Consider the following 25,853-nt stretch of genomic DNA (forward strand, 5'->3'; position numbering starts at 1 on the left):
ATGTAGAAAAAAAGTAGGTAACAGTGTCCTACTTTAGAATATGTCAAGCTAATAAGTACTTGACATATTTTAAAGTAGGACACTGTGACCTTCTTTTTGTCTACATTCTCCGAAAACCCAAGACGCATCAACTGACAACGTTTGCTGATTCTAAGCCAATGAGTACCCAAGATACTTAAACATAGCCATAAAATATCACAGGTAGGTCACTGTGACCCAATTTTTAGTAGACGAATTTCGAAAACCCAAGATACATCAACTGACAAAACTTGATGATTCTAAGCCAATACGTACCTGAGATATTCAAAAGTAGGTCACTATGACCTACTTTTTGGTCGACAATCTCCGAAAACCAAAGATGCCCCAACTGACAAAGTTTAACAATTCTAGGTCAATCAGTACTCGAGATACGAAAATAGCCATAAAATGTCAAAAGTAGGTCAAGGTGATGTAATTTTTGGTTTGCAATCCCCGAAAACCCAAGATGCGTCAACTGAAAAAGTTTGATGATTCTAAGCCAATAAGTATCTGAGATACTTAGAAATAGCCATAAAATGTCAAAAGTAGGTCACATTGACCTACTTTTTTGTCTACATTCTTGGAAAACCCAAGATGCATCAACTGACAAAGTTTGATGATTCTAAGCAAATAAGTATTTGAGATACTTCAATATAGCCTTATAAAATGTCAAAAGTAGGTCACAATGACCTACTTTTTAGTAGACAATTTTCGAAAACCCAAGATACATCAACTGACAAAGTTTGATGATTCTAAGCCAATAAGTATCCGAGATATTCAAAAGTAGGTTACCGTGACCTACTTTTTATTTTTATATCACCGTGACCTACTTTTTGGTCGACATTCTCCGAAAATCCAAGATGCATCAACTGACATAGTTTGATGATTCTAAACCAATTAGTACCGGAGATACTTGAATAAAGACATAAAATGTAAAAAGTAGGTCACAGTTACCTACTTTTTAGTCGTCATTCTCCGAAAACCAAAGATGTATCAACTCAAAAACTGATGATTCTAAGCCAATAAATACCTAAGATACTTAAATATACCCATAAAATTTTGAAAGTAGGTCATCTTGACCTTCATTTTGGTAGACGTTTTTCGAAGTCCCATGATGCATCTACTGACAAAGTTTGATAATCATATGTCTGAAGGTATTCAAAATATGCCTTTTAAAGAATTTGAAAACAAATGCCTGCAAAATTCAAAAGGTAGGTCATAGTGACCTACTTTTTCATAAATATGTTTTAAAGTCCCAAGATGCATCAACTTACAAGATTTGATGATTCGTAACCTCTCAGTGTCTGAAATGATCGAATGAAATGTTTTAGAAGGGATTTGTCATTAAATTCAAAAAGTACGTCACGATGACCTACTTTTAAGATGGCGTAGTTCAAGGACCAAGGATACATAAACTGACAAAGTTTTCTGATCAAAGGCCTTAAGACTCAAAAATAGGCCTTCAAATCAATTTGAAAACAAATGCCTGCAAAATTTAAAAAGTAGGTCACTGTGACCTACTTTTGAGTTAACATGATGTGAAGTCCTAAGATGCATCAACCTACAAGATTTCATGATCCTAGTCCTTATAGTAAGCAAAATATAAACGTTTTATTAAGTGTAGATTTTGATGAATTTTGAAGTGACCTTGAGACCACGCCCTTTGCCCTAGGGTAATTCCCCGTGCATATTTTAATATTCGACATATCCTGATCCGTGCAAGTAAGTTTGGTGAAAATCTGGTGGTTATTGAAAATTTTTTTTAGCAACCAGTACTTTTGGTTTTGTTTTCCTGATTAGCTCCCCCTTGTTTAAGGGTCCCAACCCTTATTTTAGTACAAATGGTAGCACTTGGGCCAAGGATACCCTGTGACAAATTTGACACTGATTGGCCAAGGGGTTCCTTAGTTATTGCCCATATTCTAAAAAGTTCACGCACACAATGGCCATAGCATTAGCTCTTTGAGCCAGCTAAAAATACATATGGAATACAAACTGTAACTTCATTTAAATTCTTCAACTAAAATAAAGGTATTTTGCCAGTAATACATTGATGAAGTATCACTAGTTGCTACTAGGTATAAAACAAATTATTATATATATGCTATATAAAGGCCCCCCCCAAAATAATCACCTTGTATCCTACTACCAGCCTGAATTAAATGGTAGGCAGGTCGGAAAAATATCTTATTTCTTTGCTTTATTTTTTCCAACGGTATTTTGGGATATGAACTAATATAAAACCAGATTTAACGTATCATAGGTCAATGTTTTTTTTTTATCTTTTAAATGAAATTCCATATCTTTTGATGCACAACTCAAGCCGAATTCTATGATTGAATGTCAATATTTTAAAACATATTTATTTTTTCCAACGGTATTTTGGGATATGAACTAATATAAAACCAGATTTAACGTATCATAGGTCAATGTTTTTTTTTTATCTTTTAAATGAAATTCCATATCTTTTGATGCACAACTCAAGCCGAATTCTATGATTGAATGTCAATATTTTAAAACATATATGTCATGAAAAACAACCAAATAAAAAAAAACTTTAAAAAACTTTGGAGTCGGATGCAAAAAATAGGATAGGTCGGGTAGCAGGAAACAAGACTAATATTTTTTGGCCTAATAGACAAACACACATTAACTATATGTTTTAATATATTTTTATTCGTATTCTGCATCACTGTGATTAAATGTTTCAACTGTTTCGGAACTAATTTTGCCGACCTTTTCCAGTAACCTCTAGCATGATCATTAGTTATGACGGAATATCAATCACATGATTTGTTAAGAGAAAAGTGGATAAATAAAAGCTTTTGCAAGCACATGATCCGCTAAGACAAGAGTAGATAAATTAAAAGTTTTTCAAAGGAGTAAAGGTCATTGCCAAAATCGCATATATTTTTAGAAAGAAATTAATGGTTAAGATTTTTTTGGTACAGAGATTGAAAAAAATTAGCCATTGGGTTTATGATTCACAACTATCTGATTCATCCGTAGAATCGGAAATTAAAACATGGCTTTGAGAAGATGGAAGAGACATAAATGTGCTGCTGAGGGGCCTTCCGTCAGTAAGAGAACATCGTGTGTGTGATCTAGCATAGTCCTCGTTAGCTAGATTTGCTATGAACATCACATCTGGTGGTTCATATCCTTCATTCTGATAAGCCAGCACGGTTGCTCTCAGACTATGGGGTGCGTACCTATTTATTACACCAGCATCCTTGCATATTTGAGGAAGAACGGTTCCAAACGTTCTCTTTGCTATAGGTTTTGCTGTAAACCATTCTTCGTCTACGTCCATCCAAACATATTTTCTGTACTTATTGAAGAGCCGAATGGCAGTTTTGTCAGTTTTCTCGATCATAAGTTTCAGTAATTTTACTGGACAAATACCACCGTCTGACCCCACAGCATACAGCCTCCTTTTCAAATGACCCTTGGAAACTCCGTGGTTGTCTCCTAATGTCTCAGGTTTAATTATTGCATATTCACCAACCCCATCGGTTTTAAATTCAAAACTATCCATTTTCAGCTGATGAAAGAATTCCATGTAATTGGTCACATAATGAATCGTCAGAAAATACCATACTGCCTGACGTAAGATAACAGCCGATTCTGGTGCTTGTTGAAGGTAGGTAGATATTTTCTTTAGGTCATCAGGGTCAATCAGCGGTGGTTGTTTGGTTGATTTTGCTAACCCAAGGCGTTTTCTTTCCTTGAATAGCCCTTCCAGTATCCCATTAGAGGCACGAAACTCTTCTCCTTTAACAATGTCGATTTGTCTTTTCAGATCAAAAAGATGACGGTTAATGGCGGACCGGATGCTCCTTAAAGTGTTTTTCTGATAGATGGTCTCATCTGCGTTGTTGGATTTAGGCCTGGCCTCACAGTAAAACCGAGATAGGAGATTGCATAGCGTGGAGGGGTCTACATTTTCCATGTCTAACTCTTTCCCAAAGCATTCTTTGTTCCAGTCTGAAAACAGAAAGTAAATTGAAGACAATACAGATCGTCTTAGTCAAACTGGCTTATATTTTGATAATAACACTTCTATGCTTTGATATGGTTATACACAGAGTTTTTTGCTCTGGAGATGATATTAATATTAAACAAACATCAAGTGGTTCTTGAGAAAATAAAAAGATTTTTATAGACCCCATCGTATTTTTTTTTCTAAATTATCTCCTATTGTAAGGGGAATTGGCTGTTCATTTTAATAATTTAAGCTTCCCTTCACCCATGGATGCTTCGACCAAATTTGGTTAAATTAGGCCGAGTGATTCTTGAGAAATTGAAAATGTGAAAACTTTTGCCACAGATGAACAGACAGCTAGACAGACGAGCGGACAACGGGCTTTTAACTTAGGTGAGCTAAAAAGCTAGAAAAATTTTGTATAGCAGGGAAAGTAATTTACATAATATGTAATATGTACAATAGAGATGTCTGAAATACAAGAAATGAGAAGTTATTACTCTAAGTAAAAAATATACATTTTTAAAATGCTTTTACTTAATCATTATTTGCATTACACCTTTTGAATGAATTTTATTCGAAAATATTTTTTTTCAAATAAATATGAATTAAAATTTAGGATTTATCAAAAGTCAAGATGTCTAAAAATTAGGTATAAAGTAAGGTTTAAAGTTAAAAATTAATTATCAATTAACATAGAAATAGAAAGTATCACTTGGAACTGTAAAAGTTTTAATTTTATTTAAAAATTCTTTTCTAATTAAATAATTAATAATAAATTAGCTAATTAATAACAAATAATTTTTTTGTAGCTATTATAAAAAATAATTTTTTTTGGAAAGTTGACCTTTGGAAAAACCTTAAAAGTCATTTTTTTTGTGGAAAACTGTGACATAACAGGACAGTAGAAATGTTGTAGAGGTTTTATATTAACTCCATCTTTTAGGTGGATTGTGAGTATCGCTGCTGATACATCTGTTCCCCAATTTCGCAAAATCGAGTGGAAATTTAAATCTCATTCATTTGTCCATTTGTCACAATAAATATAAACCTTGGTTATTACTTTTGAATGAGATACATGTAGGGCTTTCATACTTCACATATACCTTACCTGCGATAAGACCTTTCCAAATAAATTAAGAATTTTGAACCTGAATACTTTAAGTTTGAAAAGACTTTTTTTTATTACATGTGTAAAACCTGTGACTAAGCCTTTCTCAATATACTACGTGTATGAATTTGACCCTGTGACTTTACCTTAGAGTTTGACCTACTTTTCAAAAATTTTATCGTCCCTATTTACTTTTTGGGAGTTGAACTATGTTCAATCTCCCATGGTCATCACGTATTTAACATGCGCAGTAATTTGTGTTGATTACATAGAGACGAAAGCGAGGCTACTGTATCGGCTGATTTACTCCGATGATATTCAATAGAAAACATGCATAAACATCCGCGACAAATAGTTCATGTCATTTTCTCCTGAATTAATCTAATTTTCACATTGTAAGTAAATGTAATGATAAAGTAATCTTATTTTGAATATTAGTCTTCGTTCAAAGTACATATGTAAAACTAAATTATAAAGAACCATGAAAGTTTTTCGTAATGGAACTCATTTTTAGTGTAGCGTCATACACTGAAAGATATACGAACGACAGCTCTACAAACTGACAGCAAACGTTAAACTTAGTCTTATTCAAACTTTTCGTGAACATTTTCTTGGTTTAATTGAATTCGTTAATGCATAAAAACTTTAGGAAACATGCGTATTTATTACATAATCAGCAGTATCACCTGCCAAAAAGAGGTCAATCTAGTACTCTGTTATAAATGTTAAAACCAAAAACAGACCCTGATGTTTTCGTAAAATCGCAATTAAAATCAACAAAAAGAAGTATATTTTTTTTAATAAAAGGAAAACCTCATTTACATACCAGATAATTTGTACGCACACAAACTCTCACATATACCACTGTTTTTATGTTTTGTCAATAAATATTTGTTTTTAACTTGGTATTGCTCTTTTCCTCACAACATGAAAAAAGATTAAGTTCTGACGTACTCCATGTATAATGTTCGTGTAATTGAAATACATTTTTATTCACAGAGATGTTTTATATAACAAACCTGTTAGCTCTTAAAAGGATGCTGTGTTAAAATCCACATTTAACCAACATTGATATTATTCCTTCGAAACTGAAATTTTCATAACACATAGGTAAAGGTGCAAAGGAAAATATATTGCAAATTTGAAGACTGTGAGCAGTGATATATATAAATGATCAACCGCCTCTAAAATGAATATGGCAGTGTGCATGTTTTGCAATGGGAAACCCAAAATATGTGTAGGATGAAAAAGTAATAGAAGCACAACGGCAATATGTAATAAAGATTCTATGAAAATTTTGTTCAGTGGTATTAGAGGAGTAATAAATTCCCTCCCCCTTTTCAAGCAGGGGGTATAAAAAAGGACTGATGTAGACAGGCAAGCATTATGGCCCATGCATTTTTTTTGCTATTCAATGTCTCTAAGACAAGATTGTTCCAACTCAAAAAATGTGAAACTGTTATCTGTATTTGAAAATAATAAGTAATACATGTAATATTGTTCAATCACTTAACCTCCCGATCAAAGATTTTATTTACACCATATTCAACTCCCATGAGTGCTTTCAGTACTTTGATTATTTAGAAGACATGTGCATTACCTATAACAAGATGTTTCAGAACGTGAAATGTTTTGATAGGGCGTTTATATTTATATATTAGACAATATGCCATTAATAATGACATCAAATCGACTAAGACAACGAAATTGGAGGACCACTTTGAATTTAATTGTTAAAAGTAATCTCTACATTTGCTCAGAGTGTGTGTTTTGTTAAAAAACAGTAGCCGTGCAGGAAAGGCTTTAAGGCAAGTTAAGTAGATAAATCCAATTTTTCAATTGTTCAAGGCTATCAGGATACCGTTTGTGTCAAACCCTGAAATTTATTTAAATAAATAAATACAAATATTAAGAAAAAAAAAACCCTTCTATACTTTGATATTTTGTTTCACTGATTAAGTGAAGTCAGAATTAATATCTGATTCCCGATCATGATAAGGAGCACACGCGGGTGTGATCGGTCGGCAGGGGATGCTCACTCCTCCATGGCACCTGATCCAACCTCTGATATTTTGGAGGTCTGTGTTTGCTCTGCTCCTATTTTGTATTGTTTTATGGACTTTGATATTGAATACTGTTCGTTATCTCCATATCCTTCATTTCTTAAGTCTAAGGTTCTAGATGGATGTGAACGGTTTACTCCTCCTGGACAAACTAATTTCAAACTAAAAGGCACAATTCACTTACGACTGTTAGAAATCTCACCGAATACCTTATCGAAAAACAAAAGGCATATTAATTGGCCAAGACGCTCATCTCAGTAACTATGGCCTTGCTGTTCTTCACAAGATTTTACTGATGTAAAACATTATTATGAGTCATATTGTGCCCACACCCTTCCCCAGCGGGGTCATGGCTTTAACAATTTAGAATCTACACTATCCAAGACAGATTCCACATGAGTTTGAAATTTTCTGACCTAGCGCTTCATTGGGAAGATCTACCGCCTGGAGGTAAACAATGCAATCAAGCATGGCAATTGAGCTTGCAGACAATACCTGATTAATATTACCGTTTTATCATAGTAATTTTCTGTCGATGCACGCATCATTGTTTTAATATAATTTAAATGAGTAAATAATCTATATATTTTAATTGAAAATAGAAATAAAATAAATTTTGACATTGTGCCACGTCCATGTGATATTATAGCAACACGTACCGTGGTAAAGTTAAAGAACGTTTACTGATATGCGGAAGTCCTAATGTCTTTCCTTGCTTCACTAACCAAAAAGTCAAATACGGGTGTAGATAAAAAAAATCATATTTATATATTTTACTGAAAGTGCAAGCGCTAAAATTTATTTGTGCCAATGCATTCCCACTTGCGTTTACGCTAAAATATGTATGCGCCAAATTTTCTCGTTTTACAGTAATCAAAGTTTTGCCTATGCATTTCAATGTTAAACTTTGATCTCTATACTTGTTGCCCCACAAAGAACAAATGCATTTTCACTATATACTCGGACTTGGCATTTTATCTTAACAATTCACAATCCTCTTCACCCAAAGGTACTTTGAAAGAACTTTTTAAATTTTCCCTGTGGTTCTTGAAAAGAAGTTGAAAAGATGAACACTTTATTAAAGGACAAGCAGTTTGTTTATTTGGGGCCTGTTTTACAAAAGAACTATATAACGACTACGGCATAAAATATCTGAAAGTTGATTGTAAAATTTTCAGAAGCAGAGAAAAGGAACGATTCTATTTTATATTGCTGGTTTAAATGAATCGTTTTACATTACTTTTAAAAAGATTAAAATCGTTTTTAATTTAATATTTATTAATTTGAGTATACCAAATTTTTTTGGTTTCAGAAAATTCAATTTTGTAGGTCACCTGAGTTACTCAGGTGACCTAATAATTTAAATGAGTAAATAATCCATTTCTTTTAATTGAAAATAGAAAAACACGTCAAAAGTGACCAGAAAGAAGCTCACAGGAGCTAACCAAAAAGTAAAATGTACAAAACTTTATATTTCTGAAAGTGCAGTCACTAACAACTCACATCATAAGAAATGTGTATAACAGTTAACTATTAAAATGTATTTAAAATCTTAACATTTTGATGATTATTTTGTTTCTGTTGGTAATAATCAAGATTTATTAAATGAAAAACAAAATAATTGTTAAACATGAATTTTAAAAAATTTAAAATCGTTTTTAATCTAATGTTAATTTGAGATTTTTTTTCCTCATTTTTATATTATTTCTTATGAAAATCGCAAAATGGCTCACAGGAGCTGTACAATGTACAAAACTTTTATTTCCACAGTCATTAACAACTCACATCATAAGAAATGTGTATAACAAACATTTTATTAAAAACTTAACATTTTAATGATTTATTTGTTGTTGGTAATAATCAAGGTTAGTAGAAAAAACAAAATAATTGTTCATTACCAAATGGCCTCCCAATCATTTATTATCATGGACACAGAATTGACCAAGGCTGGATATCCAACTTTTGTTATTAAACACATTGTCCCGTTTTCACCCCCTCTTCATCTAAAGTCTGCTCTTTCCTGTTGCTTTGGTTCAATTCCTCCCTATTTTCACTTTCCTTCTACATCTGAAGCCCATTTTTTTATGACCTTGGTTATTTAATGCATTGTCCTGTTTTCACCTTTCTTCTTCACATGAATCCCCTTCTTTGTCCTTGCTGTGATTGGACTCTGTGTTTCCTCCCTCATTATCTGAAGCCCCCTCTTTGCTGTTGCTGTGTTCGGACTCCTCCCTATGCCCGCACATAATTAGGTCCTCTTCAGTACCACCTATCCCTCACATGCTGGAGAGCTGCCAGCCGGAGAGACTGACCTGTGTAGCGTTTACATTCAGCAAATTTGCAAAGTTTAGGCAGGAAACTCATTATTCCTTTTTGGTTCAAAGGATTATTGGAATACCAGTAATCAAGAGAAGGGTCAGTGAGGGACTCTCTCACACACTTGTTAAAAAAACTAGTAGCTTTCGATACGGTTTTTGAAAGAAAGAACTTCAGCAACTTTACAGGGCAAACTGTGGATTGTGTTTCATACATTCGTATGTCGGTCCTCACGTGAGATTTTACATTGACAAGCTTGTTTTGTTGTGGATTTGGTTTTATTTCGTGAGAAAGACAGGCGTAGGTCTTTCCTTCCTCATCAGTTTTGAACTGAAACGAGTCTATTTTAAGTTGACTATGAAACTCAAATCCATGAGATACAAAATGAACGGCTATAATGTACCACACTGCCCACCGTAGGTTAAATGGTGAGGAATACGCAGTTTCTAGAAAAGCTGAGATTTTTTGTAGGTCCTGTTCTGAGATGAGTTCCCTTTTATTCGTTGAATGTGATAACCCCTCTGCTTTCCGTTCTTTCAACATACCTATCATGCATTTGTTTACTGATTTGAATGACTTGTCGTTGACAATATCAATATCCCTTCCAAGATCTGAGAGTCGTCTGTTGATTGCAGCACGTATGCCTTTGAGGGTATTTTTATGGTACTCTTCATTAGGTGTCTTACAAGGTCTTGCTTCGCAGTAGAACTTTTTAAGTTTGTCGACTAATTCTTCCGTGCCTATAGTTGAAAGGTCAATATCCTGGTTAAAAGTTTCCAAATGCCATTCTACAAAAAATAAGTTATGATATTTACTGTAATGGTTTTCTTTCTTTTGTTCTATAAATTACAGTTTCATTTCTAAATCATGAACTAATCTGCCCATTTACATGCCTTTGTTTTATCTATATTCATTTTTACAATTTTACCACAATACCTGAACAGGTAAATTCTAATATAACTTTGTGAAAAGCATAAATTGTTCAACCTGCCAAATGCTTACTGTTTAATATCTTAACACCTCCATCTTCACCAAGCCAAATTCTGTCTGTGTTATATCTTAACACTCCATCTAGTGCTTACAAAGTAATATCTTAAAACCCCATCTAGTGCTTATCATGTAATATCCTAACACCCCATCTAGTGCTTATCATGTAATATCCTAACACCCCATCTAGTGCTTATCATGTAATATCCTAACATCCCATCTAGTGCTTATCATGTAATATCTTAACATCCCATCTTGTCTTTAGCATGTACTATCTTAACACCCCATCTTGTCCTTAGTATGTACTATCTTAACATCCCATCTTGTCCTTCCCATGTACTATCTTAACATCCCATCTTGTCCTTCCCATGTAATATCTTAACATCCCATGTTGTCTTTAGTATGAACTATTTTAACATCCCATCTTGTCCTTCCCATGTACTATCTTAACATCCCATCTTGTCCTTAGTACGTACTATCTTAACATCCCATCTTGTCCTTCCCATGTACTATCTTAACATCACATCTTGTCCTTCCCATGTACTATCTTAACATCACATCTTGTCCTTCCCATGTACTATCTTAACACCCCATCTTGTTATTATGTACAGCAAAACTCGGTTAAGGATTTCCATCACGGATATTACGAATTTCGGATATAGCTTAATATCCGTCAAGCTATATAAATTTAATGAATTTATATTAAAGCATTTTATTAGAAAAGGATATACCGATGTAAAAGTTTCAAAAATGTCATTAATTAAGCAGTAGTTAATTAACAAAGATTGCATTGAAGTGCTGGGGAAAATGTTTCTTAACACCCCATATAATGCTTAAATTTAATATCAATAACACCCCTGCGGTGGAATGCTTATCATGTAAACTTTAAAAAAGAATGACAAATTAAAACATTTTTTTTTACCGGCTAAATTTTTATTGATTGATTTTTTTATTAATTAGAAAAAGGTGAGATAACTCTTACCAAAATTCAAGGTCATAAATTAGGACACATCCCACTATACATACTAATAGTAATAAATGGGAAGTACATTGTATGTCTAAAAAAACTGAGTATTCAATGCTTACATATCTGTTAAGTATTCAATTTCATTGAATTTGTTCCTATTAGGGATTGAATACCTTAACATCTTAACTTGTCATTACCATGTACTATTTTAACATCCAATCTTGTCCTTGCCATGTAATATCTTAACACCCCTTCCAATGCTTATCATGTAATATCTTAACACACCATCTAATGCTCATCATGTAATATCCTAACACCCCATCTAGTGCTTCCTTTATGATCTTAACACACAATCTAATCACCCAGCCAATGCTAACTGTGAGGTGTACTATCTTAACACCTGCCCTGTTCGCCAAATGCTTACAATATAATAATATCTTAAGTTCTTTACACCTTATCAGGTGCTTACCTTGTAATATCTTAACTCCCCACTTGGTATGTTTCTTGGTGTTTTTGGACTGCGTCATTTCCTCATATTTTTTAACCTGCTCCTCGGTTACTTTGTGAAATCTTGACTTTGTATTTGGCATTTCAGGAGGAGGTGATTCAGGACTTCCTGGCTGCTGTAAATCCATTGCATGTGGCGACGGGACTCCGGATGTCGTAACTTCTTGAGCAATCATGTGAGCAATAACATTTAAAGATTCTTCTTCAGAGAGAGGTTCTAAATCAGGATCAGACGGCTCCTGTTGATCTGAAGAGGGGGTGTCAATTAAAACCATGCTCCACTTATGTATATACAGATATTAATGCACACAGTTATTAATTTCATCTACTTCTGCATGAACTTAACATTAAAATTCTCTCTAAGACCAATTTCGAGACACTTCAGTGTGTGTTCTGTGTGAAAATGCTTGAAAGTTGTTGCATTTCATCAGATTTCAATAGAGTTGTATGAATGCACTTAAATGAAACTTAAAAAAACAACACTGATCCATCTCAAAAATATAAATCTTTGAGGAGGACATAAAACTAAGACACCTGAGAATTCAAGAGCTTGGATAAGGTGACTTAAAGGAGTAAGCAATCCCTGTTGATGTCACATTTGCTGTGAGCCCTCTGTATTCATCAGGTTGATGAACATCCCATTTCTTATGTGTACATGTGACTAAAACTTATACTTGCATTTAAAGTAAGCACTTCATGTATTTTAAAGTACACTGAAACAATAATATTGAAGAAAAAAATAATTTACATATTACATAACTTTCATATTTTTGGTCGACATAAAGAAAACAGTTTGAAATGTAAATATTGAAGTGAGTTAAAAAAAAATTCAATGTTAACATGGTAAAATTTAACAGTTCTAACACATTAACTTAAAACACAATGATTATTTGGTATGACCTTATTTTAAATTCAGTCCAAAATATCAAAAAGTTAAAATACAAACTCCCGGATTTCTTAAACAGAACTATGGCTGGGCAAATTTAAAATTGGGGCAAAACTGTTTGCAACAATAACATGGGGCAAAAATATCCCTGTATAGAGTATATGGATATATTCTATTTTGTAGACTTATATTTGTTGCATAGCAAACTTGTTCCTCATATCCATAGAGTCATTAAGGGCAATCTCAATACAGTAACACAAACTTTAGTCCATAAGACCAACAACATTCATTTATCATGTTTATTATAAACATAACTTGTTTTATCTGTTTAGTTAAGAACAACAACAAGCTTTAAAACTAAAAAGAAATGGAATTCACATCCCTGCATGAGTCATTCAACATGTATTTGCTGAAATTGTATTTTTATTATCATATTTGGACTTAAAATTATAAAAAAAAAATTAGAAGAAAAATAAATGCTGTAGTCATCGTCATTATATGAAGAGGACATGATTGAATGCCTGTGTTTTAATAATTTTATTAATATGAATTATAAAAAAAAACTTTTAATCTTTCTCCTTACTATAAGATAAAGAATACATAAAGCTGTCTTGATGTTTTAAAACAGCTTTTATTTGGAGGGAATACCAAAGAGGGTTTAACTTATAAGAAAGATTATCCAAGTAAACAAGAACTCCCTAGATTTTGTGGAATATGAACTTAAAGATACTGTAGAAGTACTTTATTCTGCGTGGTATTAATTTACGCTATGTACGCAGTCACCAATTTTCCGCGGAAATTTGTCCAAGCGTACTTATTATAAATGTAAGGCATACAGTGACAGTCTAGGATATCCGCATAATTTTGTACCCGCGGATTAAACAGAAATTGAGATTCCGCGGAATTATGACCCCATTGAAAAAAGTACGTCTACAGTAAAAATGACTCAAGCCCATTATTAATTCTCTAAGACTGTACAGTTTGTAGCTTATCTAATTTTCATTTTCTACTTCAATTTTTAAGAAAGAAAAAAAGATATGCACAAAAATTGACCAAATTGATAAAACTTTAGCATTGTAAACATATTAATAAGCAAAATCAATGTCTTCCTGATTTTTGGAGGATTTTGATGCATTTTTCTCCCCTATTTTTCTATACAACACCAACAACCAATAAAACTTCCATCCTTTTTCTATTGTGGTCCTTTCTCAGTCTCTTGAGACAAGACTTGAACAAATTTAATCTTTACAATGTAGCCTTATTGGTTTTTACATGTTTCAAGAACATTAAGTTTATGAAGACGACAACCACAGACAACAAGGAAATTTAGATCAGAAAGCTTACCCTAGCTGTAACTCAGCTGAGGTTAGAAACATCTAAATGGGTACAGCGGGCCTTCAGATATCCGGACGCCAGATATCCGGATGGTTCAGTATCCAGATGATTTTTCATGGGAACAGAATTTTTGAATGTTATTTTGTCTTGTTTAACTGGTGATTCAGGTATCCGGATGTTTCACATATCCAAATTGACTAGGAACCAAAGCATCCGGATTAATGAGGCTGCACTGTACTTTTGAAATTTTTAAAGCTTTGAAAACTTCAAAAATTTTTCCAATATGTGCATTTTTCCTGCAGGAAACATACTTCTTAATACTGTAAATCACTTTTTATTCACGAGAACATTATTTTCACATAATTACGCAAGACAGTGTTCTCGCGAAAATTTAATTCACGCACATGATAGCATTCCTTAAGATTATATAGAGCAATAACCATAATTTGTGAAAATTTTGTCTCGCTAATCAAGAGTCAATGACTATCTCGCGAAAATAAGGTGTAGCAAAAGTATAGTGATCTACAGTAATCAATAAAATTATAATAAGGTCACACCACTTCAATTTCTTGCTTGTCAGACATCTGATGAAAAAAGTATGAGTGGTTGAACCATTCAACATTTATATTACAACTGTTTTCTTGGCAACAATTTAAGGCATAAAATGGCAAAATTTGAGTCAACAATTATAGTTTTTCCCTTCTGATTTGAGTAGGCAGATTGAAATTTGATAAAATGGAGCAAAAATGGAACAGAACTAAGTACAAAATTTTGATATTTTGTGTATAGTTTTGTTTAAATAGGAGCAGGGGGTCTGATAAGCAAAAACATTTAATGGGTGTAGCCTTAATATGTTAATCTTAATGTCATACCTTGAAATATCCTCATCCCCCATTGAGTGTTCACTTTAGTTGACCATGCTTGTCTGCCCTTAAATAATCTGTCCATTTCATCCTCCGTTGTTCTTTTAAATCGTTTATAGAGTGGATGCTAAAATCGAATGAAATAAAATAAAAGGATTACAAAGCAGAATCACCCCAATGGATGGTTTCTAAAATATTTTTCTATAAATAAAGACACAAGCAAAGCAGGGTATTCCCTGGTAAACAGAATATCTATAAAATTAAGGCAGCATTTGATATTGACCCTGGAGATGCAAATCATGTCAGTTCCGTTTCACACATCACAAACTAAAACACAAAGAAGCCCATTAATTTATCCCCTCCATACTCTGTTGTGAGGGGCATGCAAAATTCATATCATTATTAAATTGTAACCTGGAAATGTATAAAAATGATTAGCATGTCAGTATAACTTATAAAAATGTGAATAATAATGAGAAAAAAATCTTTTATTTCTTGTGTTTTCTTGAAAAATTACACAAGTAATTGAAATAACCAATTTATTGAAGATTTGGAGAGGCTTAAAAGATTATTGTAGACTCTGATAACAGTTGCTGATCTGTAATTTACAGTTAATAAGTAGGCAGATAGGTAGGTAGGTACTAGTATACTCTTCTTTTCATAAAAAAAAAATACAGAACACTTACAATCTGAGAGGTATTGTCGTCTGCTGTTGGTGATGATCTCTTAGCTGTCACGGAGGAGGTGGAAGGTTGATCATCAGTGTCAGAGAGTGAGGCCTCCTCTTCATCCATCTCACATGGTGGATCAGTTTGTTCTCCAGTTTTCTCCAGCTGAGCTGATCTGGTGTCACTACTTGAAGTTATAGTCTCTGATGGGGGTGATTTTGCTGAGGTTGACAGAACTTTCGGAGTGCTCAATACTTCCTTCTCTCTGTGAGCTGAAGTACTTTGAGTTGTTAAACATTGTCTTGTAGTTGTTTCACTTGTTGAACTTTGTATTGGTGTACTTTGACTCGAAGTACTTTGTATTGGTGTACTTTGACTCGAAGTACTTTGTATTGGTGTACTTTGACTCGAAGTTATTTGTAATGGTGTACTTTGACTTGAAGTACTTTGTATTGGAGTACTTTGAATTGAAGTACTTTGTATTGTAGTACTTTGAGTTGGTATACTTTGTCTTGCAGTAGTTTCAGTTGTCTTGCTTTGGCTTGAAGTACTTACTACAGTACTTTGGCTTTTGATTACGCTTGGTCTTGCTGACTTGGTATACTGACTTGAAGTACTTTGTACAGTACTAGTTTTATCTGAAGTACTTTGGCTTGAACTACTTTGTATTGCAGTATTTTTGCTTGCTACACTTTGTACTGTAGTAGTTTGATTTGCAGTACTTAGGCTTAAACTACTTTGCATTGTAGTAGATTGATTTGCAGTACTTTGGCTTGAAGTACTTTGATTTTGTACACTTGGAGCCAAAACCGACACTTGTGAAAATGGGTTTGCTGCGAGATTCAGTTGGTTAACATTCTGACTGGGGTTTGGAACGTTTTGTGAGTACACTAACATAGGTGCTCCAGTGATTGGGTTGATCATCAGTGCTACGTTGAATGTTGGTTGTGCTACATTGAGTTGTGGTTGTGCTACATTGTGTTGCGGCTGTGCTATGTTGAGTTGTGGTTGTGCTACGCTGAGTGATGGTTGTGCTACATTTAGTGCTGGAGGTTGTGCTACATTCAGTGCTGGAGGTTGCGGTGCTTGAAAACTAGGCAACACTGAAACAGGACCCTGTGGCACAGTCTGATTATAATTAGAATGCAGGGATTGTGGGAAAACATTTCCAGTGGACAACACGTTATTCTGGAATCCTCCTAATGCTGGAATCCCAGTACTTGGGTTGACATTTTGTGGTTGATTCTGTGTCAATGAAGTATTTTGGTTGACACTTCTAAAAACTGTCCCTTGAGGTTGTGAATCACTAATCTCTGCTGGTTCTGACTTCACCTGAATCATCTGTTGTTGATCAAGAGGTGGCCTGACTACACTGATACCAGAATGTTTCTGAGATTCTTTGGACTTTGTCCGACCACTGTTACTTTGAAGGGTTATTCCCATCTGTCCTGCTACAGTCTTGTACAAAGGTTGAGCCACATTTACACCCGCGTTTGTGTCACTAATTGTCTGTAAGGAATTCAAACTATTTAAGCTGCTAACTAATGCAGTTTGATCTCCAGAATTTCGCACCGTGCCTGGCTGACTTGTCACATGACCCTTAATGTCTTTTGAATTATTTGATTGGCTGTGTGTGGACATCTGAATTCTTAATGAAAATTGGTTGGTGGACTTTGGATTGTCAGTAGAATGTGGTCTGAGGGATGACCAATCTTCCTTGTCTGCTGTAGAGGAACCTTTTAGTTTAGCTATTTCACTAGAATTCTCTTGGAAGTCATCTGGTTCTTCTTTTATCTGAACTTCCTAGAAATAAAAATAGTATATAAGTATGGACATATCTTAGGATAACTTATTTTGCTATAGAGTTACTGTCTTCATTTCAAAGCCTTAATCTGGCTTAAATTCAGTCACCTCTCTACTTTCTGTTTGAGTTTAAATGGTAAATCACCACTCACCTCCTTACTTTCTGTTTGAGCTTAAATGGTAATTCTCCACTCACCTCCTTACTTTCTGTTTCAGTATATCTGGTAATTCTCCACTCACCTCCTTACTTTCTGTTTCAGTTTAAATGGTAATTCTCCACTCACCTCTCTACTTTCTGTTTCAGTGTAACTGGTAATTCTCCACTCACCTCTCTACTTTCTGTTTCAATTTAACTGGTAATTCTCCACTCACCTCTTCACTTTCTGTTTCAGATTAACTGGCAATTCTCCACTCACCTCTCTACTTTCTGTTTCAGTGTAACTGGTAATTCTCCACTCACCTCTCTACTTTCTGTATCAGTGTAATTGGTTATTCTCCACTCACCTCTTCACTTTCTATTTCTGTTTCAGATTCCATATCCGGTTCACTTTCCCCACTGCTGTCTTCATCCAGGGACTCTGCACCATCCTCCACTACCAGAACAAACAATAGAATTACTAACCAAGGGTTAGTGTTGTACAGATCAACAATCAAACAATTGCAGAGGCAGCACAAAAACAACAAACGATAGAAACCGATAGAAATCTTCAAAATCAAATGGAAATTTTTTAAAAATATATGTTTTGCTAACTATCCTGGTTTATCACTTAACATTGTAAAATTTTGTGCCTTCATCATCCGGCTTAATGTTACTTTATTTCTTTTTTAAAATCTGTTTATATAGTATACAAACATTCTAACTGAGCATGTTTTCATGTTGATGTTGCAGATTTGTTTTTACATTCTGTGGGATATTTCAATATTAATGCACACAAGTCCAAACTATATCTATCTTAAAGCCAATATATGCATGTATGCCACTTCATTTTCATAAATAATTGAATATCTGGTCCAATTTTTCAACATTTGCAGTGGAAAATATTAAACTAGTACATTTTATTTTTGTTTTTAAGATTGAATCTTGATTTATTCCTTACATAAATTTTCGTTCTTAAGATTGAATCCTGATTTATTCCTTATAAATTTTAGATATTGAGTCAATTAAAAGGGCAGAAGTTTGTAGCTTAAATTTGTTTTTTTGTTTACTGTTTAATGTCCCTTATGTTAATTTTTCATTCAGACGGAGATGCCACCACTTGCTGGTGGAGGGCTGCAAATTTATACCAATAGCAGCATTTAGGGCCATTGATCAGTGAGGGATCTTTTTTTTCATGAACAATAGTTCATTGTCTTGACATGGGGCCTCAGTTATATAATTTCATTTAAGGAAGTTGGGAAGGAACCAGTCTCCACGTTCCGCAGTGGTTTTGAATCTGGGATCTAAGGATCAAATCCTTACTCCACAAATGAAGAGCAGACACTCTAACAACTATCAACCTGATGTCTGATGGCAGTAGAAAAACATTAACAAAATTTTAGCAAACATATCTGACAGTACCTTCCATTTGTAAACCAATGGACTTCTCCTGATCCTCTGATGGTGAGGGGTATTCTGAAAGGAAAGAAGGATTAAGCATATTAACTGGACCGTAGAATTTTAAAAATATGTTCGTTAATTTATTGTCAGAGTCATAAATTGTATTTCAAAGAGTAGCGAGTAGCTAAAAATCAGTCTGACTCTGAATCTTAATTGTTCTACACGCATGCAACTTTAAATTTAGTGGCAGAAATAAAGGAAAGAAGTGACAATGAACAAGTAAAATACACAGCCTAATCTATAATGTCAATTGTCAAATAGGACTTGTACACAGAGTAACAAGAAAACATTGATGTATTAACCATCAATTGTTGCCCAGGAAATAAATAAAGTAAACAATGGAAATGAGTCTTGATCATCACACCGCTTCGATATGTGTGAAAAAGGCATGCGTCTAAATGATGGACACTATAGTGGAGAATATTTTGAAGACTTATAGTCGGATAAAAATCGAACAAAAACAATACCCTTTCAAACTTTATCAATTTCTCAAGTAAATGTTGGCTGCATAAAATATAAATTGAAACTAGACTCATGCCTCACCTATTTTCAAAAATGTATTTCACTTTAAGAAATCAATATAAAACACGAACTGTTTAGAGTGTGTTTTCATGCGTTAAGAAAAATTCGATGTTCTAAAAAAGGGGACCTGTCATTTTTTCAATAAAAAAGGGTACGCAACTTTATATATTAATTCAAAAACATATATATTTTTACAAATTCACTTAATGGAAGTAAATATATTATGTATCTCGTAATTTATAAAGGGAAAGAACATTCTGCTTAACCTTTTTAATGTTAAGAAAACCTTAAATTCTGAATAACATCTCCCATCTCAATCCCCATACACCAACACTTAAACTTATACATGTATGTATAGAGCAGCCCGGTCCTCTGGGCTGCAATAATACTTTAACCATACTGTCAATGACAGCAATTGGGATTTACATATTACAGTAATGCTGCATTTGTATAAAGCTGTAATGGTTTGGGCCATGAAGAGTAGCCTAGGAACTTGAAGCTCAGTTAGCAGGGGTTCAAAATTCCTCAAGCCCGACGTCCCGGACTAACAAATTCCGGATCCGGACTCGGCATTTAGAATTCACCAAAGTCCTGGGACTTGGCTATGTTTCTTGTTTATCTTTTTTTATAAATTAAAAAATGATCGTAAACTAAAATAAAGCAAATTCTCAAATGTATTAAGTTAAAATGTGGGTTTGTGGGCGTTAAAATACCCATAAAACATTACGAATGTTTCAAAAATACAATCCGTCTTTTTATTTTCTGTTGCGGTTAGACTCTTGCTTTTACGAAATTTCTCATGTTTCCTCCTAAACGGCAATGAGTTGGTTAAATTTCGGTTATAGCTGTGACTTAGGGCCTACAGAACATTCTAATCTCTATTTATTGTAACAGATGGTTTATTCAGTAGTGAGTATTTGTAAAAGTTATTGTAATGTACCAGTAATCTATCAGTCTGGTATTGTGTTGAAATACTCATTTGACATGTATGACTATATGACAGTTTATGGAGGAAAAATAAAACATATATTAATACATATACTAGTAGTCTTTATTCATTCAATGCAACAAATGAAAATAAATTATAAATAACATAAATTTAATGATGTATAGGTAAATATGGACTCTGAAATTTCTTCCTCGGACTTGCCTAAAATTTACTCTTTAAGTCCTGGACTTGACCATGACAAAAAAAATTTTGAACCCCTGAGTAAGCTTATTGTTTATTGATGCAGGGGTTTGAGTTCAGCTCAAGCCATAAATTTTCTTCTTTCTTGTAACAAAGCCTTACCAGATCTTTCATCTTTCTTTGCTGTGTCTGATCTCTGTTGACTGACGATCACTTTTTCTGCTCCTGATCCCTGTCTACTGACAGCTCCTGATCCCTTGGGGCTGATAGTCCGTTTCTCTGCTCCTGATCCCTTGGGGCCGATAGTCAGTTTTTCTGCTCCTGATTCTTGTTGACTTCCATCACAGCTACAATTGATAGATGAAATATATATAGGTGGATATGCTAAAAAAAATTCAAAAAATTTACATCCAATCTATGACAATCAAGTTTCAGAAAAGAATAATGAAGAAATATTTAAAACATTTGAAATGTTTATCAACATAATATACAGGTACGAGGGGTGATCAAAAAGTTCGCGAACTCATTGAATAACTTGCAAAAAAGAAATGATATAGAGTTTCAGTTTTAAATATGTTTCAATATCCTCTCTGATTTTAATGTGCATCTGCAATCAATCTGCCCATGCGTGATATAGGCAGTCACGTGACATGCACTTAAGCACAGAAGCTTAAAATTTTTTCCGACTCTTATATTTCTAACCATGCAAGTTATTTTTTCCAAAAAAACAGTATAATTGTCATAAATGACCTAATCTCTGAAATAGTATGGGTGAATAATGATATCCTTTAGCGGAATGAGCAAATGTGACCATCAAAACCAGTCCTCTGTCTTTTGAGCGTCATTTATTTCATGTGGATAAAGTATGGGTGCCTTCACTCTATCATATCTGATATGTTTAAAGTCTAAAGTAAACAACATTTTAGGGATTTGATAATTATATTAATGTAAAGATATTCATCTATTTTTCTAACAGTAAGTTGGCGATCTTTTATATCAAACTGCTTAACAAAGAATAGGTCTCTCTCCAAGTTTGCTTTCACTGGGCAACAGAACAAACATCATTTTTAAACATCTCCCTTCCTTCACTCTAACAATCAATCCAATTAATGACAAAACTTCTAGCAAGTCTTTTATCTTCATAAACCGAATACAAATTATTATAAACTTAAACAAAGGAATTTCCAAGATATACAATTAAATTTACAGCTGTTCGTTTCTCGTATATTATGACTGAGTCAACCATTTTTTTCACAAGTGATCTGCCTTATGACGTCATTTTCACATTGTGACGTCACAAACACGGGGAAAAACGTTCCATTACATATGCTATTTATAGAACATTTGCATGACTTTATGTATGTCAAAGAGGTAGATTCACGTACTCCATAAAATGGCCCTGTCAATATACTAATTAACCAACTAAGTTCTTACGTCCTATTTCGATCATCAACATAAAGTAGAGACTTAGTGCTTTCATTTCCTATAAAAAATTTTTCTCTGAGAGTCCAAGTCTGGAAACTCAGGCATTGTGAAACTGCAATGTTCTTGATTTTTGAAGAAAATGAGTGAAATTGAGCATCTTCAAGAGAAAAAAAACTTTTGATAAAATATGAGCCCACCCTGCAACTTATAATCCAAAAATTCTTTCATGTCAAAGATTAGAATCTTCTAAAACAGTTCTTTCATTATATAATTCAACATTTTAGATCAGAGGTTGGGGGTTATGCATTTTGTCGTGAAAATAAATGATTATGAAATACTTTTTTGTAAATTATGATATTGATAATATTACAAAAAAACAGCTTAAATTTTGGTCATTTTTTAACAAAATTTTCAAAATTTGAGGCATCATTAAAATGACAATTTTGAGAAATAGGCCTAATTCATGACGCCCCTCCCCCACCCATTCATAATACATAGACAAGAGAAAAAAATTACGTCATTTATATTTGATATGAAGTCACCAGGGGTATAAGTGAAATATAACATATTTTCAACTAAAACTGAGTATGTGTTTCACTTCGCATACCCCTTCAAACTGAAAAGAAATTCACTGTACCTGGACAGCAGCCAAAAGTGATTTCCTGGACCAATGTGAACTTTCTTCTTTCATGAAAATCTGAATTTTTTCTCGGGAATTGTGGTTTTGATCGTGAAATATAGGTTAAGATCGGGAGAATCCCGCCTAAATCGGGAAAGTTGGCATGTGAACTTCTTTTTGTATCAAGGTAACCCCTGCAGAGATCAGCAACAAGTACTTGCCTAACCTTCACATCAGGTACAACAAGTAGGTTCTATTTAAATCATCTCTCTATTTTAACTTCTTTTGCCTGAAATTTTGAATCAAATAGTTGCTTTCAGATTTCATAAATTTAAGAAAAGGTCATTAAAGGTTCAACATTTTTGTTTGTATATTTATAGTTTGCATCATCAAAAAATGTCATATTAAAGTGATTTCATAAAATTTCTACTTGATTATTTGATCTAAAGCATGCTAAATCAGATATATGTGTATATGTAAAAAAAAGATAAAACTAACTTAAAATTAATTTTTTATTAATACTTGATAAAGTATGAAGGGTTAAGAAATAACCTTATAGTCACTTATAAGTGACTATTTTAAAGCATAAGTGGCTAATACTGGCTTATTCAAGCAGCTCATTTGCATATAAAATCCTAATTTGCATAAATGCTGAGTGTAAGTCCGAATAAACAACTTATAAGTAAAAGAATAAATTACTTATAAAAAATCAGAAATTCACAGGGCCAAAAATGGACCAATGTGCAAATCTGAATTGTGGTTTTGAAAATATAGAGATAATCATAGATAAATAGTTTTTAAATAATTTATGAAAAATAAAGGCAGTGTATATTTATAGCATAAAAAAATTACACATGCCAAATCGAAGTATTGATTTTTTCATGATGTGATCGCTAATAATTTGCATAAATGCTGAAAGCGTTAATGCAAAAAAAAATCATGCAAGCAAATCGATTGATAATCATGCATGAAAAAGAAAAATCTGACAGTTATTCCTATTCACATGCCATGTATTGATTTCGCCAATCCAAATGCTACAAGCCATGTATTACCTATTAAAGATTACTGTATTAGCATGATTAGGCCTAAAAAAATTATGTTTGTTTCCTGTAACCTGCTTGACCCATTCAAATTACCCCCGGGTGGATTTTTTTTTTCCATGACAAATGGCAAAACTGCTTTGACCAATCATTATATATTACATAACATAAAATAGAGTTTTCCATAGGCCTACTATACATGGTTAAGCTGCACTCTTGGCATAAACTTATGATTTATGAAGAAAAAAATTGAAAATGAAACAGTTTTAATATCCCAAAAAATAAGAGAGAAAAATATTACAAAATGGCTAAAAAAAAGTTTGGGTCGGGTGCATTTTCAGTGGGTCGGTTGGCAACTGCAAACTAACAATATTTTATTTTAGGCCCTGATTCCATTCATTAAAACAAAAAAAACTAGCTTGAGGCTTAACTTGAGACATAAAACATCAACTATATATTTCTAGTTTACAGTTTACATTTACCTTAAATATAAGTCCACAGTAAATATGACACTTGGTATATTCAGTCTGGGAATGTTTGACCATACATAAGCAAAAAAAAAAAGAATTTCCGACCTACCGACCCTTAATTAGCCTCTTCACGATAACTGCGGTACTACGCTTTTGCAGGGCAAAATAATAACGTTTGGCGGTGTTTTTGTTCATAGATAATTAAATGACATATTTTAAACAATTACTTTTACGTCATATTTCACCAAAATAAATCATTTTGCCCTGCACAAGAGTAGTACCGCAGTTACCGTGAAACGGTCTATTTTTGGGGAATGTTACAGGAAACAAACTTTTTTTTTTTTTAAGCCTTAAAAGTGAATAAACCAGCCTACATGATGCACACATATTTATATCAGTTTTATTTATGAAAATAACTTTTAAGTAATTGTTTATTAAGTAAAGAGTAGCTATAGCATTTTTTAAAATTAATAATGATCAAGGATAAGGCAAGAAAACCGTTGGCTTTTGGGATTTTTTGATTATTCACTTGGCTCGAATGATAATGTCATGCATGAATGCCATTGACATTAATGCAAATTATCACGCGAGCTAAGCAAAATGATCGATCACAGCATCAAACAAAGCAATTTAAACACCTCCAAAGAAAAAAAAAATCAATGACAGTTATTCCCTAATTTGCATGTTGCAATTTCGCATGAACATTTACATGCATATGTAGTACATTTGTACAATATCTTTCTTGACAAAAACGTGTGTGGGCTGAGTTATTGTACTTGTGGATCCACATTTTTTAAAATATTAGTCGGACCCATTTAGACCAAGATGCCATCGATCATCGGCTGCTTGTGTCCGTCTAACATTCGAAATATCGTACAAATATTTTCTTTAACTGTTTAAGTGAGTGAATTATATTAAAACAAGCAATAAAATACAATTCAATCATCACTTACTTCTCCAAAGGACAACATTTCCCACAGAATTGCTCGTGTACTTCGATCAGATGCTTCACCACAATGTTATCGTCTGCCCAGTAATATTTACCGATAAGTTTTTTAAATGCAGTGGCTGCCTCTCCAGTTAGAATGTTCCTGTACCTATTCATAATTCATGTTATCTTGAAATAGGTTAGAATAAGTCCAAAGACTCAAGAAGCTACCAGACAGAACGTCATTTACATTTTTTTTATTGTTGAGAATGTTATCGGGATCGGGGTTCTTTGGTGGAGGCTAATATCAGGATATGTTTATTTGGTAGTCTTTGAGCATCATTTAAGGTGAAATTGTATCCCTCTGCTCCAAATTTCAAAGAATTTTTCCTTATAGTAATTTTCACAAGCAACAATAGATTTAGATTCAAATGGAAAAACAAAATAGTTTGAATTTTGAAGTGTTTCTTACTTTTACAGAAATGAATTATTACACTGTATGTCTTCTCCATAATAAGGATAAATAGAAACCCGAAGATATATTTTTTTTTCATATCACAATGAAATAAAAAAAAATAATATGGTTTATATTAATATAAATTTTACAATCGTGC

General features: G+C 33.3%; 2 protein-coding genes across 2 annotated transcripts; both read right to left on the reverse strand.

Annotated features, from left to right (window-relative positions):
• Positions 1 to 2,995: 2,995 nt before the first annotated feature.
• On the reverse strand, positions 2,996 to 9,423 carry LOC134268175 (uncharacterized). The gene is made up of 2 exons (XM_062750369.1): positions 9,312 to 9,423; positions 2,996 to 4,005 (listed from the first exon to the last, which is right to left on the reverse strand). The coding sequence occupies exons 1-2, from the start codon at positions 9,421 to 9,423 to the stop codon at positions 2,996 to 2,998; spliced, it is 1,122 nt and encodes a 373-aa protein (XP_062606353.1).
• LOC134268177 (uncharacterized) lies at positions 9,347 to 25,476 on the reverse strand. Its single transcript, XM_062750370.1, has 8 exons — positions 25,265 to 25,476; positions 20,920 to 21,104; positions 19,068 to 19,121; positions 18,014 to 18,102; positions 15,725 to 17,509; positions 15,048 to 15,165; positions 11,917 to 12,201; positions 9,347 to 10,281 (listed from the first exon to the last, which is right to left on the reverse strand). The coding sequence occupies exons 1-8, from the start codon at positions 25,414 to 25,416 to the stop codon at positions 9,437 to 9,439; spliced, it is 3,513 nt and encodes a 1,170-aa protein (XP_062606354.1). The 5' UTR covers positions 25,417 to 25,476; the 3' UTR covers positions 9,347 to 9,436.
• Positions 25,477 to 25,853: the final 377 nt, after the last annotated feature.

Source organism: Saccostrea cucullata, unplaced genomic scaffold (assembly GCF_032062105.1).
Source record: "Saccostrea cucullata isolate Sc308-1 unplaced genomic scaffold, CSIRO_AGI_Scuc_v1 ctg928, whole genome shotgun sequence".
Lineage (NCBI taxonomy): Eukaryota > Metazoa > Mollusca > Bivalvia > Ostreida > Ostreidae > Saccostrea > Saccostrea cuccullata.

Excerpts from the sequence above, each read along its gene's own strand:
- LOC134268175 (XM_062750369.1), bottom strand. The coding sequence starts at position 9,423 with ATGTGCGGGCATAGGGAGGAGTCCGAACACAGCAACAGCAAAGAGGGG. Across the intron at positions 4,006-9,311 it reads GGACAAAGAAGGGGATTCAT|ACTGGAACAAAGAATGCTTT; the intron begins GTGAAGAAGAAA and ends TTCTGTTTTCAG.
- LOC134268177 (XM_062750370.1), bottom strand. The coding sequence starts at position 25,416 with ATGAATAGGTACAGGAACATTCTAACTGGAGAGGCAGCCACTGCATTT. Across the intron at positions 19,122-20,919 it reads AAAGAAAGATGAAAGATCTG|AATACCCCTCACCATCAGAG; the intron begins GTAAGGCTTTGT and ends CTTTCCTTTCAG. Across the intron at positions 18,103-19,067 it reads CATTGGTTTACAAATGGAAG|TGGAGGATGGTGCAGAGTCC; the intron begins GTACTGTCAGAT and ends TTGTTCTGGTAG.